The 14,898-nt window shown below is 35.3% G+C and overlaps 1 protein-coding gene and 2 pseudogenes across 2 annotated transcripts; 1 reads left to right on the top strand and 2 right to left on the bottom strand.

Annotated features, from left to right (window-relative positions):
• The first annotated feature begins 362 nt into the window (after nucleotides 1–362).
• Nucleotides 363–5,536, top strand: LOC125856658 (uncharacterized). 2 transcript variants are annotated; one of them, XM_049536244.1, is made up of 5 exons: nucleotides 363–772; nucleotides 1,940–2,212; nucleotides 2,620–2,725; nucleotides 4,169–4,312; nucleotides 5,016–5,536. In XM_049536244.1, exons 2-5 carry the CDS (start codon nucleotides 1,956–1,958, stop codon nucleotides 5,337–5,339), a joined length of 831 nt encoding a protein of 276 aa, XP_049392201.1. In that variant the 5' UTR covers nucleotides 363–772; nucleotides 1,940–1,955; the 3' UTR covers nucleotides 5,340–5,536. The 2 variants fall into 2 exon arrangements, with proteins under 2 accessions (XP_049392201.1, XP_049392202.1); XM_049536245.1 differs by lacking the exon at nucleotides 363–772 and adding an exon at nucleotides 1,345–1,494.
• Nucleotides 5,537–7,121: 1,585 nt separating this feature from the next.
• Nucleotides 7,122–7,744, bottom strand: LOC125854699 (F-box/kelch-repeat protein At3g23880-like; annotated as a pseudogene).
• Nucleotides 7,745–9,003: 1,259 nt separating this feature from the next.
• Nucleotides 9,004–9,863, bottom strand: LOC125854698 (F-box protein CPR1-like; annotated as a pseudogene).
• Between the last annotated feature and the right edge of the window lie 5,035 nt (nucleotides 9,864–14,898).

Raw genomic sequence — 14,898 nt, 5'->3', positions numbered from 1 at the left:
TCAAATTTTTAAAATTTAAGTGATTTTAATTATATAAAAATATTATAATATTGTAGTATCTTAATTAAATAGCATTTCTTTAAGTTCCCTAAATCATTTAAAGTTTAATCTATTTTATTCTAATTTCTTTCAATTCTAGCCTATTCAATTCTATTTGTATTTCATTTATACCCACCCTTTCATTTCAATTCTAACCAATTCCATATCAATTTTGGCCATTCAAATCCATTCCAACTCTCATCTCATCCGTCCATTCCTTTAAATTAAATCCTAGCCGCTCATCTAAACTAATCCTACGGTTCAAATCGAATCATCAAATCCTTCCTTATTTCAAAACTAAAATCCCCTCTTCACACCAAGCGCCGCCCCACCCTTACTCCTCTCCATTTTGCTCCGGCAAGAGCAGCTGCCAGACCGCCGCCCAGCCTCCACCCCTCTCTTCCGTTCTCCTCCCTTTTCCGGCTCTCTTTCCCCGTCGCTCCTATTCTCTCTCTCTCCTCCTTGCTCTCTCTCGTCTCTCCAGCGAACGGCACCGGCACCCAGCTGCTCCGACAATCACCGGCGAGCTCCGGACAGCAGCAGCTCGGGCGAAGGCGAACAACTGGCGAGATATTTCTCTCCCCCTCGTCTCAGCTCCTCCATTTTCCCGCGAGCAAAGCAGTAGCAGCAACGAAACGAACCAGCAGCGAGCAGCTCCGACTAAGCGAGAAGCTCCGGCGAGGCTCGAGATTCTGGAATTTTGCACAAAACGGGTTTCGACAGATCCGTCCAGGTTTGTCTTTGTTTATTATTATTTGTCTTCTAAAAATAGCTTAAATTCGACTATAATTTTCTGCTATATTTTATGAATGTGTACTCAAAATCGATAGTAGTTGTGAACCTTGTTTAAGCAAGAATCTTGTGTGAAGCATGAACAATTGAGATTTTTTTTTTTTGATTCATGTGCGTGTTATCATACTATATGTGGCGTGTTTAAATTAGATTCAGGTTAGTTCATGGCTTTGCTATCGATTTTTTTTATCATCATGCTTAAATACCTTTAAATTGATTATGTTTATTCATGATGTGAACTTGATTATGTTCGTGATTATGAACTATTTTGGCTCGAGTCTGATTCTGGGAATAATCAATATATTGCTTATATGATTTCAGATTCTTAACAGTTGGTATTTAATTACTTATGGTAATTTTAGTATGCTAATTGATTCTCATTATTAATTTAGGAAGATTGTTACTTGGTACTTATCTTATTAGTGAGCGAATTCCCTCTTTTCTCCAATCATTGGTGCTGCCTTCCCTTTGAAAATGATCTGAGTGAGTTTTACATTGTTGGGGGTATTTTCGATTTAATCTTTGCATCACCATTTTTGTATAAGTTGAAGCTTTGACACTAAACCCATCAGCTTTCTTCCCCAAAATATCCCTCCAAAAACCCTATCTGTAAAACCCATCAAACCCAGAAGGCAATTGCAATCTCCCAACAAGGAGAACTCGGTAAGGGTTCGACTCGTTTTGTCTTTTTTTTCTTTCATCAAATCTCTATATAAAGCCCAGAATCTGTATCCTGTGTCATTTTTCAAACCAAATTGATTTTACATTTTATAAAAAAAAATAAAATTTTCATCCATGTTGGATATATATATATATCTATTTTAAATGTCTATTGTATAAATCGAATTGGGATGCTTTGTTACTGATTGGAGGAATAATTGGGGCTTGCTCAAGTGGTTGAGCACCTCCACCATCGGTAATTGAGAGTTTGAGTTACTTGGGTGAGTAAGTGAGAATACTATTGATCCTCTGTTTGTGGGGTGGGAAAAAAAATCAGTAATCATGTAATAGAGATGTTTATGACCCATAACTTTGCTGTGGAAAGTAATGTCTTTGCTGTGATTCTTTTGGTGTTGTAGAGGAATAATATTTCTTTAATCTCGTGCAGTTTTTTCTCTAATTCAATGGAGCTAGAGGATAGCGTTTTAAATTTCTCTGATGAAGATGAGAGCTTTGAGGATGATGAAGATGTTAAAATGAATGATATTGAGGAAGGAGAACTGGTTGAGAAGATTTCCAAGACTGGATTAGAGGAAACTGGTGGTGCATGTGCCAGCTCTGAAAATCCTCTTCCAGGCAAAAAAAATCGGAGACGCAGGAAGAACAAGGGGAAGAACAAACGAAAGAGAGTCTCTTCAGGTCCAATCACAGACATTAACAGGTTCGTTATGCTAATCATAGTTGTTATATTATGATAACCCAATGCTTACTACTTTTATTTCCATAGTGAAAGCGTTATTGTGCATGGACTAGGGGCATACAGTTGGATATAATTAACAGGATGATTGCCTTAGAGTAATCAAGGGAAGATAGTTGTCTTGGATACCATATGACTGATGCATAGGTTTATTTGCTTTGTTACCCTGTTAATATTCGTTCCTTTGGTTTGGGAAGTGAACTCATGGAATTTTATATTGCCATCTACCACTCTGTTGCTGTTGTGTCAAAGGTTAACATTTTGGTCTAAGTTGCTTCAGTTTGTATACCCTTGTCTGTTACACGAATTTGCATCTTTTTCTTTGTTGTATTAAGGCTCTGAATTTTCTGTCTTTGAATTTTTTACTTTAGATTTGTTTTGGATGTCGGAAGACGCTTGAAAGAGAGGAAATCTTATCTTATATGGAATGCAGTTGGTTGTCTCGGCCTCTCTGCTTTGAGTGATCTTGTCAAAGAGGTATGCCTTTTGTTCTGCACGCTTGTTTTCTTGAATGATGATTTTTGCTTGTCAATTTCGTTGATGGTTTTACTGATAAACTTAATTTTGCATTTAGAAATAGTGCCTAGCATAATCCAATGTGGGACTTTTCGAGGTGATCCGGATTTTTTTTATTTTGAAGGCTGTGACTCATCACAGGCAGATTTCTCGGTTATCAAAATAAAATAAAATAGTGCTAGCATATCTTCAATAAACTGCCCCACCCCTCCCCAAATAAAGTTAATAAATAAGTTCATGTTTTTGTCACACAGACCCACAAATTCAGATTTTTGAGTTGGTAAGGTCGAACGGATGACAAATCAAGTTCACTTTTTAAAGCTACCCTTATCTCAAAAAAAACAAATCAAGTTCACTTTTTTGTTTGGAGTAATACTTGGGGTTTATTAGGAGAACTATCCTATGAAGAGCAACATTACTATTTTTTTTCAATGCAAATGATTTTTACTGTTTTAGAAGGCATTGCATTCTCGATGGGAAGTGTGAAATTTAAACCAAATACCCTTATTAGCCTCAGAAACACTTACGATCACCTAGTTCATATTCGCTAAAGCTTATGGGCCTCCTATCTCCATGTTGGTGCCAATAACGCTGGTCTTTTCATTCTGTTTCTTGCTACCAGAGATTGGGCATTCTAGAATTATTTTACCCCTTGGTTTTGGCTAGATTGAGAATTATCAGTGATTGCTAAGAGGTAAAGGATGGGCCTAACTGTGATTGCTAAGAGGTAAAGGATGGGCCTAACTCTTAACACGATTTATTTAAGGTCTAATGTTTTTTGTAGTTTCTGATGCTCAATGTTGTAATACACTCACAGATGCCTCCTGGTGAAGCCATTTTCACTCCTTTCAGTCTCATGGACCTTTCTTCCAAGATAGCTTCTGGCGGAACTACTTTGTGGTGTCTATTTGGATTGATTTCAATGTTTTTGCCTGTCCTTGTTGTTTTACCTCATGGTATGCACATAGCAATATATGCTGAAAATTTGCATCTTTTTCCTCTTTCTTTTTTTCCCTTATGTTTTTTTTCTTATGGGAGTCAGAGGGTTGATGGAGAAGTGGAGAAAGTATTTTAGAAAGTAAGTGGGAACAACGGCTGAAGCATTAGGTGTAAGTTTTTTCATATGTGGGATCTTCTAATTCCTATTTGTCCCGTTATGCCAAACAACTCTATCAATAAGAGCTCCTAGTTTAAGTAGTGAAAATTGTTTGTGTATTAATTTGACAAATAATGGACATTTTGTGTTTTCCCCAAATTAGCTAGAACCTCTTGCTTGCTGCCTCTCCTCTTCCCTCTTTTTTTCCCTTCTCTTCGAGGGAGATCTTGCTTGCTGGAACCCAATTTATATGATTTTTGAGTTCTCCAATTATGAGTCAGTTGATGATGATGTTGTAAACTTTACAGGTGGATGCAATTCAGACTTGTGGCGGCCAGAAGACTGCTGATGGCAGGCGTTTCCGAACAGGTGGTGGAATATTGTGGAGCATCCTTAAAGTACGAGATCCAAATGCATACAAAGAGATAATGAAGAAAGGGAAGGAGTTTGAGGTGGGTCATAATTCTTTACGCTTTATTTAGTACTTATTTATCCCTAGTGCATGTGGCAGTTTTATTGCCCAACCTGGAAACTAGGTAGTCAACATCATTGATTACGGATTTTCCATTATCAGGATCAGTAAACAAGAATATTTTTGACAATGCTGAAGGTTTTTGTTCTATCTCAAACAAACGGATAAAAAATAAAGTGGGTAACCTTAAAGAAAGGAAAGAACCTTTAGTAAAGGCCTTATGGAGGTGCTTTTATATATAGTTTATTATGACTGCACTCTGCAGTATTCATTGCAAGACAAATATAATGCAATTACCGATGCATCTCTTCTCATTGCTCCATTGAAATGCCCTCAATTTCACGCTGCCTATTTGGATATGTTAAAATTTTGAATTTTAAGTGATTATCTATATTGTGGATCACTTCCTTGAATAAAATGCATATTATTGGGAAAAATCCTCCTGCCCTTGGGTCAGCTATGGTCATTTCCTGTTGCCGAGGACAATACTTACCTCTCCCATAAAAAATGTGAATCTCTGTTTGCTGATTGCTATTTTTCTTAAGACTAATGATTTTTTCAGATAAGTATGCTGTGTTTTCTAAACAATTGCATTCATAATTTGAACTGTTGATCTTCTAGTTGCTTATTGTCCTATTGTGCGTCCCTATATTCCAGTGCTCATTAAGAACATAATTTTGCAGAAGCAGTTTAAGCAGGCTAATCTCAAGCAAGAACCGCTCCAAAACAAAGAAGCTTCTTTGGAGAGATCTAGTGAGACAATGGGAGACGAGATTACAGCTAGTTCTTCAGATGTTTTGCTGCAGCAAGAACCTATTGAACAGTCAAATAGTGGAGCCAAACGTGCATCTGTTCATGATAGAATAAGGATGCCTGTCACGTATGATGATCTATTCGATGAAGCAACTGATGAAGGAAAGGATTCAAAGGATCCGTTGGCTTTAATAATGCCTTCAGAAAAAAGCTCATATGATGTGGTGGAGGGAGGTTATCCTAAGGGTATATAAAGTTTGCGCGAGTTACAAATTACAATCAGCTAAGACTAGGGGGTTTGAGAAATGAATCAACTTGATTTTTTTTTTTGATAAAGCCTCATATTACAGCTTGTCAAGTGGAATTTCATTTGTGAACACCGAGGGCATTTTATCTACCCTTTCATTTTGCTCATCATCTTATTCTCAGTAAATACATATATGTTCGCAGCAGATCTGATAAAAAAATTGCGATCTTTTTCAGGATAGAAGAGAAGCAAATCATATTTCTTGCTAGCCACTATAGATGATTGTGTTTTGTCTGTAAATTCTTTTGAATGAAACTAAGCCAAATCGTAGCCATAGTAATGAAGTTTTACATGGTGCCTAGAACTTCTGGATGTTTTGATACCCAAAATAATGATAAGGTGAAAAAATGTTCAATTCTTTTGTGATTTTATCATCAGATTTGTGATTAACAAATAACAACACAACAAAATAATTTATGACATAATACACTTAACCGGTTAAAAAGATGAAAAAATTACATAAATATACAACTTAAGATATCATAATCTCAGAAATTTCTTACCAAACAAACGTTTTTCTTACTCATACGGATTTAGGGAAGGAAAGGGTAGGGAAATTAATGAGTATAAAAATATGTGGAGAGACTAATATTGTATACTATAGTAATTAAAACACTTGCCAAGACTAGAATGGGATATCCTTCAAAATTTTAATCTTAGATTGACTAATCTAAGATTTGACTGGAAAATAATGCAAGTAAACGACTACTATCTTGTTTGGAAAAAATAATAATTCTTTCCCTTTTTTTTAAGTGGACATTTATTTTTAGTATATAGAGGTCAATAAAATGATTTTTTTTTAAAATATGAAGGTCCATAAAAATGAAATGTAGGATGTAATAATTACTTGTTATCCTACTATTGATGTATTTCCCTTTTTCTTTTAAGATAAATTTAAGTTTATCCTGTTGGGAGTGCCACCTCTGAATGCCCTGTAGTGTGCGATTCGAATTTAATCGGAGCTTTAATGCGGGCTTCGGACACCGGATGAAAACAAAAAAAAAAGGAATTATGGTAACAGATTTGAAGGATAGGAATGGGGAACTTTCTTCCTGTCTATTTAAGGAAGCAAAATTGCTTTTGTTGAATCCAATTTCTTGGCTTTCCCCAATCATAGTTTGATGGATGATTGTGTAGCTAATTTTTCTGAGGATATAGTGAAGGAGATTTTGTTGAGGTGTCCTGTCAAGTCGTTGTTGCGATTCAAATGTGCCTACAAGAACTGGTACGCTCTTATCAAAACCCCTAAATTCATTTAACAACACTTGAAGAAGAATCGTAGCCCCTTACAACTCCTGATTTATGATAATGGTGACATTGATGATGATTCCTGTCCCATGACTTTGATTTCTAAAGAAAATTCCCAAACGTTCCTAGGTATGAAATACCTCATAGGTTATGTGGACGGCTTGTTCTTAATGTACAGAGAAATTAATCGTGTCATTTCGTGTGCATTGTGGAATTCTGCTACTAGGGAGGTGAGACTCCCTTCATCTCCCTGCACCCATAATCGATGATTCCCCTAACTTCGGTTTGGGAATAGACCCCTTGACTAATGACTATAAAGTGGTTTCCTTTCTTGACTATGCAGCAACAGTCTATTCTTGTCGTAGGGACTCATGGAGAATTTTCAAAAAATTGAAGGTTTCGACAAACCACCCCCATTTGACAAAGAGGTGAGACACACATATATGGTACTGCTTATTTGAACGTAGCTTATTACTGGCTGCTAAGTTAGCAGCCAATAATAAGCTCCATTTAAATAAGTAGTACCATATGGTTCACGTCTGTAAAGAAGGGGATTTCAGGTTTGAAAATTTTCCATGACTCCCTAGAACATGAATAAATCGATGCATAATATTCACACAAATAATTAATATGAAAGTAAATCACTTTATAGTCATTAGTCAAGAGGTCCAATCCAAACCCAAACACAGGGGTATCATGGATTGTGGCTACAGGGATAGGGAGATGAAGGGGTTTCACCTCCGTAGTCGCAAGGATGCCACAATGCACATGAAACATCACAATCAATTGCTCCAACCATAAAAAACAAGTCGTCCACAGAACCTAAGAGATGTTTCATACCTATGAACATTTGCAAATTTTCTTCAGAAATCAAAGTTATGGAACGAAAATCATCATGATTATCATCATTAATAATGTCACCATTTTCATAAGTCATGAGTTGTGGTGGGTTACGATTTTTCAAGTGTTGTTGAATGAATTTAGGGATTTTGATAAGAGTGGACCAATTCTTACATACGCATTTGAATCTCAACAATGACTTGACAGGACACCACAACAAAATTTTCTTGCTATATCTTCGGGGAAATTAGCCACACTAATCATCCATAGTGCTACGAGAGGGATTCAACCAGCAATCAGCTTCTTTAAATAAACAAGCAAGAAATTGCTCATTTATGTCACCATTAAATTTTGTTCAGCTTTTAGTCATTCAAATAGAAAAACTTTGACTATATTTCTCATATTAATTAAATTTTATTCTGCATTTAGTCATGCAAATTTAAATACTACTTCCTCTTTCTCATATTACTTTGACTATTTTTCCCTTTATCAGCTATTTAAGGAATAAGACTAAAATTTGTACTAATTTTATCCTATAATTCTTTTAAAATTATTCTATTTAGGTCTTATTCAAACAATTATTTTATGGGAAAATATAATTTTTTTTAATTAATTTTATTTTATAAATTGACAGATAATTTGGGATTAATAATTAGTAAAGCGAAAAAATAATATGGGAGTGAGGAAGTATGAGAAAGAATATATTTTATATCTTAAAAGGAAAAGAGAAATACATAAACAATACTCATTCATTCATTTTTACTTATTCAATATAGAATTGAACCCGCAAGCACCTTAACCAACCTTCAGCAAACTACCACAAAACTAAAGGAGAAGAGAAAATGACTTCCGGCTTATTATTGAACTTCATTTTTCACCGAAAAATCTGTAAGCTGATTTTCCTAATCTCTTAATAAAAAAAATATGTTATCTGGATATGAGAGAAACAAGAGAAATTAATTCGATTTCCAATACAAACATTGATATATCTATTATAATTACTCAATACAAGTTACAACCTAGAATACACACAACAAAGTGATAACATATTAACTAAGGAGAGATTAAGTAATTAGAGGAGGATGAGATACAAGACCATAGAAGGGGATGAGAGATACCAGATAGTCAATATAATAATTTTCATAATTGTTCTTCTAACTCTATGTCCTTTTCAACAAATGGTAATTGATCTCGATCCCAAATAAAACTCTCAAAATTTTTACTCTCGATCCAATATTTAGAACGGAGTTAGCTTGATTCACAACATACTGTATTTTCAAAACAAGTAGAGGATTGTATACAATATCAAGGTCTCCACATTGTCTTTTGAGCACAAAGGATGCCTTCCTTAGTCATTCGTATCTTCCAGTGCAAGCTTCTCTAATGGATGAAGGGGTATGGCGGACAAGAAGGGATTATAGCCCAAAAAGAGGTGGAAATTGTTAGATCATACACACACTGACTGGATAGATAATACTCGAAAAGGGACTATGAGTCACCTTTTTAGAGCAATATTCAATTTTTCAGATAGAAGAATGACCACATTCGATTGTTATTAAGCTCTCCTTATAATAATAAACCCCACAACAACCATCACCAAATGCTCCATCATTTTTCAAGCGCGAATGTTGAAATCCAAGATGTCTTGTCTTGTTAGTGCGAACATTATAGGAGAACAGTCGAGAAGCTCTAGATACAAAAATGAGAGAGCCATCATAGAAAGAGATAAAATGTGGGAAGCATTGAAAGGTAATAAGTTTGTTCCAGACCGCTGGTTGGATCATTACCCATAAATCATAATGAAATCTTAGATTCATTTTCGAGTTCAAGATGGCAATGGACTCATCAAGCAACATCATACCATCTGCATATTCACGACCAACTGGATCTGGCCCTTCAATCTCTTCAAACATTTCTCTCCCGAAGTTGAATAAAAGAATGATGCTGATATGGTTCCTAGTTAGCAGCCAGTAATAACTTCCATTCAAATAAGCATTACCATATGTGCGTTTCACGTCAAATACAGATAGTGGTTTGTGGAAATCTTCAATTTGAAAATTCTCCATGAATCCCTACGACAGGAATAGACTGCTGCAAGGTCACACGGAAAGTGAAAAAAGTTTACCACTTTAAAGTCATTAGTCAAGGGGTCTATTCCCAAACCGAAGTAAGGGTATTGATCGATCATGGGTAGAGGGTCAGGGAAGCGTCTCACCTCCCTAGTAGCAGGATTCAATAATGCACATGAAAGGACACTATTCATATTTCCGTACATTAAGAACAAGCCGTCCACATAACCTATGAGGTATTTCATACCTAGGAACGTTTGGGAATTTTCTTCAGAAATCAAAGTCATGAGACCACAGTAAGGAATTTTCGTCATACACAATTACTGGCCTACTTTTCTGTTAAGGAATAGAGATGAGGCATTCTGGACGCATGAATGGGAGGTACACGGCTACTGCACTAAACAGACACTTCCAGCTGCTGACTACTTTCCAAGAGCGATGAGCGTTGCGAAAAAAATAAAAGGACAAAAACAAGAACAAGGACAAGTACAAGGAAAGACAGTAAATGTTTTAGCAAGAGTGATGAACTGCTTTTCAACTGCCAGCATGCTCTCCAAATATGACGAAAAGGCTTACGAAATGAGTGACCTACAAATACCTCTTGGTAAAGTGACAAGGAAAAAAATCTACATCTCTTGTACGCCCAAGAATGTTTCTTTCGCGTATTTGAAGGACATTCATTTCTGTATGGACAAAACGATGAGGAGATTTGTCGACTGCCCGGCGGCTAACCTCGACGCCCGAGGTTGTGGTCCAATTTACAGACCAAGAAAAATTCTATTGATCGATCGATAGTCATGCATAGTAATTTTTGTTATAAAATGGAACTACACGTACGTATCTGTATCTGTTCTCCTAGTATAAAAAAATAGTAATCTCTACTTACTTCCGCCTATTTCCTGTGTACGTCTTCTTCAATTTTAATGACTAGCTAGCTAAGATGTCCTGATGAGAATACTATATATGGATATATATGAGAGAAACAAGAGAACTGTGAAGCAAATTAATCCGATTTCCAACACAAACACTGATATATATATCTATAATAATTACTCAATACAAGATACAGAAGATCTTGCAGCAAGAAAATGATATAAGTCCAAATAATCAAATGACTTGCCGGTCTCCAAGGAGCGAGGCCTTTCTTATCTTTGGCGAAACTCATTCGTATCTTCCAGTGCAAGCTTCTCAATATTTTCTCTAATGGATCAAGTATTTCGACCTTGTCACGTATGATTCTCCAGACACCAGGCCGTAGTATATATATACAGTCCATCTCAACCACAATCACAATGGGATGCTTGCACCTGCGTGCAGTGAATGAACCACTTAATTAGGCTATGAAGAAAATTTGAAGTCTGGAAATAACATTTTAATTAATGTTTGAGCCTCTTTCATCAGATTAACCAAAGCTAGGTGCTTACCCTCCATTGATGGCTTTCATATCCATTACATTCCGGATGTTGGACCAATCAATACCCAAGCCAACTAGATAAGAATTGCCAACAATAGCTTTCCAGTGCTCACTGTCCGCGATCAATTTCTCTCTATTGTTCATCCAGTCGGGATAAGTTTCAAGTCTCTCTTTGGCCACTCCTCGGTTCCTCGTTGTTCTATGAATTGTGTGCAAGCAAGATTTAATTGGCACGTACCTGTTGCAGATAAAGTAATTGGAATTTAACATTTGTGAGGAGAAAGAAATTAAAAAAGCATGACAATTACCTATGATAAACACAAGCTGTTACCATATGCAGTAGCTGGAAAACCACGCTCAAGTGCAACTTGTGTTAGATCCACAAGGTCATCTTTTAAGCCTAGAGTAAGTGTTAACACACACATCCTTTTCAAGCAGAGAAGCCCCAAAGCTTGAATCTTTACATCCAATATACAGCACAACACGGATATTCTTCCCCCATTCAATGTTTGGTGCCATCTACCAATCTACAATGTCAATTCACACATCAAACACAAGGAGAGACTTCGCAAGTAGCATTCAACTGACAACTAAATAAGTAAATAATCATACTACTGTTAGCAGTATCATCTCAAACCAGCCAGGCATACACCTAGTGTTTGAATCTAACAACTTCAGGCCATCTTACTGGAGTCTCATAACCACCGGGAGGAAGGGGAACAAGACACATTTGAGGTGCTTTCTTTCATGATGCCGATAATTCTGCAACTTTCCACTGGCACTTTCAAATTCAATGCTTCTGGTGCTACATAAATTCCAAGTATAATGTGCTTTTGGATTAAGTAAGCCATCAATCAGCTAGATAAGGATCTGCATTCAACTTTTGGATTTCAATATTCCAAACAAACAGTAAAGGACTGAGGCATGATAACTGATCAATTTGAGAAACTTTAAGGCATCATTCAAGTACATTTTTAATTCATTTGAAATACATAATTGGAATATGAGATAGGCTAGTCTACATCTATAACTTTTGATCATAGACAATGAAAATTTTATACATCTTGACATGAACTATATTTAGCCCAAAGTGTTTATGGAGTCACCTTTGTTCACGACATAGATACTGAGCATTCAGAATAAGCAGAGGATAATAGCATTAACTGTATGAGAAAATGTGATAGAGATTGCAATGACAAACACTTTATGCAAACTATGAAATTGAGTGAACATATTACTGTTAAATTAGGTCTTAGGCCTAACTCACACCCCAAAAGCTAGCTCAAAGGGAGGAGGATTGCCCAAGCCTTATAAGGAGTCCACCCATCTCATTAACCACCGATGTGGGACTTTTGTCATTCTTTAACAATTACATACTTAAAACAATACTTATAAGCTCATCCGCTTTTGCACTTCAGTTAATGGTCCAACTCTGACCAGAGGCGTATCCAGAATTTCAGTAAGATGGGTGCACGATTACAAAAAAATGCTTCTTAAATATAAATTTGATCAGTTTGACTTTTAGGTTCTTAATATGATTCATTAAATTTTAAAAATTATAGGTCCAAAATATATAGTACTACTAGTTTTAAATTTTAATATACACATTTGATTTAGTAATATAAAAAAATTTACAGTGCTAAATTTTTTAGGAATTTTCAACGTAACACTTGAAAATTTTGAAAGAATTAAGGAAAAAATAAAAGAAAATTAGTTGAAACGCCAAAAGCGTAACTGATAACCAATTGGAGAGGTGTTACTCAAAAATAGAAGATAGATATAAGATTTAAATTTTTATCCTCATTTAGAGAGGTGCACCCAATCATCATCATCATATTATTATATGATATTCTGAACGTGGGTTCACACATCTATATTTAAATATTTTTTTAAAAATATAACACTACTATATATGATCTAGAGAGGGAAGCATGGGTTCACGTGAACCCACATCACCCCCTCTAGATACGCCCCTGCACCTCTCCATCCTCTTGTTGTTTAATTGTTATTAAGCGCTCCTTATAATAAAAAAACTCCACAACCACTATAACCAATTGCTGCATCATCTTTCAAGCGCGAATGTTGAAATCCAAGATGTCTTGTTAGTCCGAACATTATAGAAGAACAGTCGAGAAGCTCTAGTTACAAAAATAAGAGAGCTATCATAGCAAGAGATAAAATGTGGGCAGCATTGAAAGGTAATAAGTTTGTTCCAGACCCCTGGTTGGATCATTATCCATATATCATAATAAAAATTTTCAACCATTTTCTTGTTCGAGATGGCAATGGAATCATCAAGCAACATCATACCAAATGCATAAACATAAGGAGATTTAGGATCTGGATCTGGCCCTTCAATCTATTCAAACATTTCTCTCCCAAAGTTGAATAAAAGAATGGTGCTGATATTGTTCTTAATTAGCAGCCAGTAATAATTTCCATTCAAATAAGCAGTACCACATGTGCGTCTCACCTCTTTGTCAAATGGGGGTGGTTTGTCGAAATCTTCAATTTTGAAAACTCTCCATGAGTCCCTACGACATGAATAGACTGCTGCTTCATAGCCAAGAAAGTAAACAACTTTATAATCATTAGTCAATGGGTCTATTCCCAACCCGAAGTTAGGGGAATAATCGATTATGGGTGAAGAGAGATGGAGGGATCTCACCTCCCTAGTAGCATGATTCCACAATGCACAAGAAGTGGCACTATTAATTTTTCCGTACATTAAGAACAAGCCGTCCACATAACCTATGAGGTCTTGCATACCTAGGAACGTTTGGGAATTTTCTTCAGAAATCAAAGTCATGGGACAGGAATCATCATCAATGTCACCAATATCATAAATCAGGAGTTGTAAGGGGCTACGATTCTTCTTCAAGTGTTGTTGAATGAATTTAGGGGTTTTGATAAGAGCGTACAAGTTCTTGCAGGCACATTTGAATCGCAACGACGACTTGACAGGACACCTTAACAAAATCTCATTCACTATATCCTCAGGAAAATTAGCTACATAATCATCCATCAAACTATGATTAGGGAAAGCCAAGAAATTGAAAACAACAGAAGCAATTTTGCTTCCTTAAATAGACAAGGAAGAAAGTTCCTCATTCCTATCCTTCAGATTTGTTACAATAATTAATTTTACTATCATTAATTTTTTTTTTCTAAATTTATCTTTAAAGAAAAAGGAGATCTATATATATAAAGTTGAATGTAGACCAGGCTGATGTGGCACCTCTCAATGGTCATCATTCCTATTTATCTATTTTCTCCTTTTTTTAACACAAGGGAATTCGATTGTGCTTCACACGGTTATTTCGTGAAAAAATTTAAATGAATTTATGCTACAATATATTAGTTAAAATTAATTTGAGAGATAAAAGATGTAGAACCATGATAAATATTAATATCAACAATAAAAATATGTCTATTAATATCATAATAATAATAATAAATTAGGGTAGTTGGATGAAAAATATGAACGTGTTAGCTAGATCAAATTTGTATTCGTAAAATTTTATTTTTTAAAAAAACAATAATTTCTAATAATGTAGGTTTAAACTAAGTAATAGAATATAAAATTTCAAAAAATACATGACAATAAGATATTTCATATTCTTTGTAGTTCACTTGCTCCACAGTTCTAATCACAAATAAAAAATCTCCACAACAGAACAAAATCGACTTAAATTCATAGCAATGAATAGTTCAAAGGTTTTTTCCCTTCATATTGATTAGGTACAAAGAAAATAATTTTTTAAAATTTATCAAATATAAAAATAATTGTCCTTCATTCCTTCAACAGTCGTTTTTCTTATATATGATTTGCACAAAAAGTAAAATAAATAAAAACAAATAATACAATATAAAATTAACTGACCTCTATTTCATTTTCACATGAAATAATTTTGTAGTGATTTTTTTTTTTTTTT

The sequence above is a fragment of the Solanum stenotomum genome, chromosome 2 (assembly GCF_019186545.1).
Source record: "Solanum stenotomum isolate F172 chromosome 2, ASM1918654v1, whole genome shotgun sequence".
Classification (NCBI taxonomy): Eukaryota; Viridiplantae; Streptophyta; class Magnoliopsida; order Solanales; family Solanaceae; genus Solanum; species Solanum stenotomum.
This window is presented reverse-complemented; position numbering and strand designations above follow the sequence as displayed.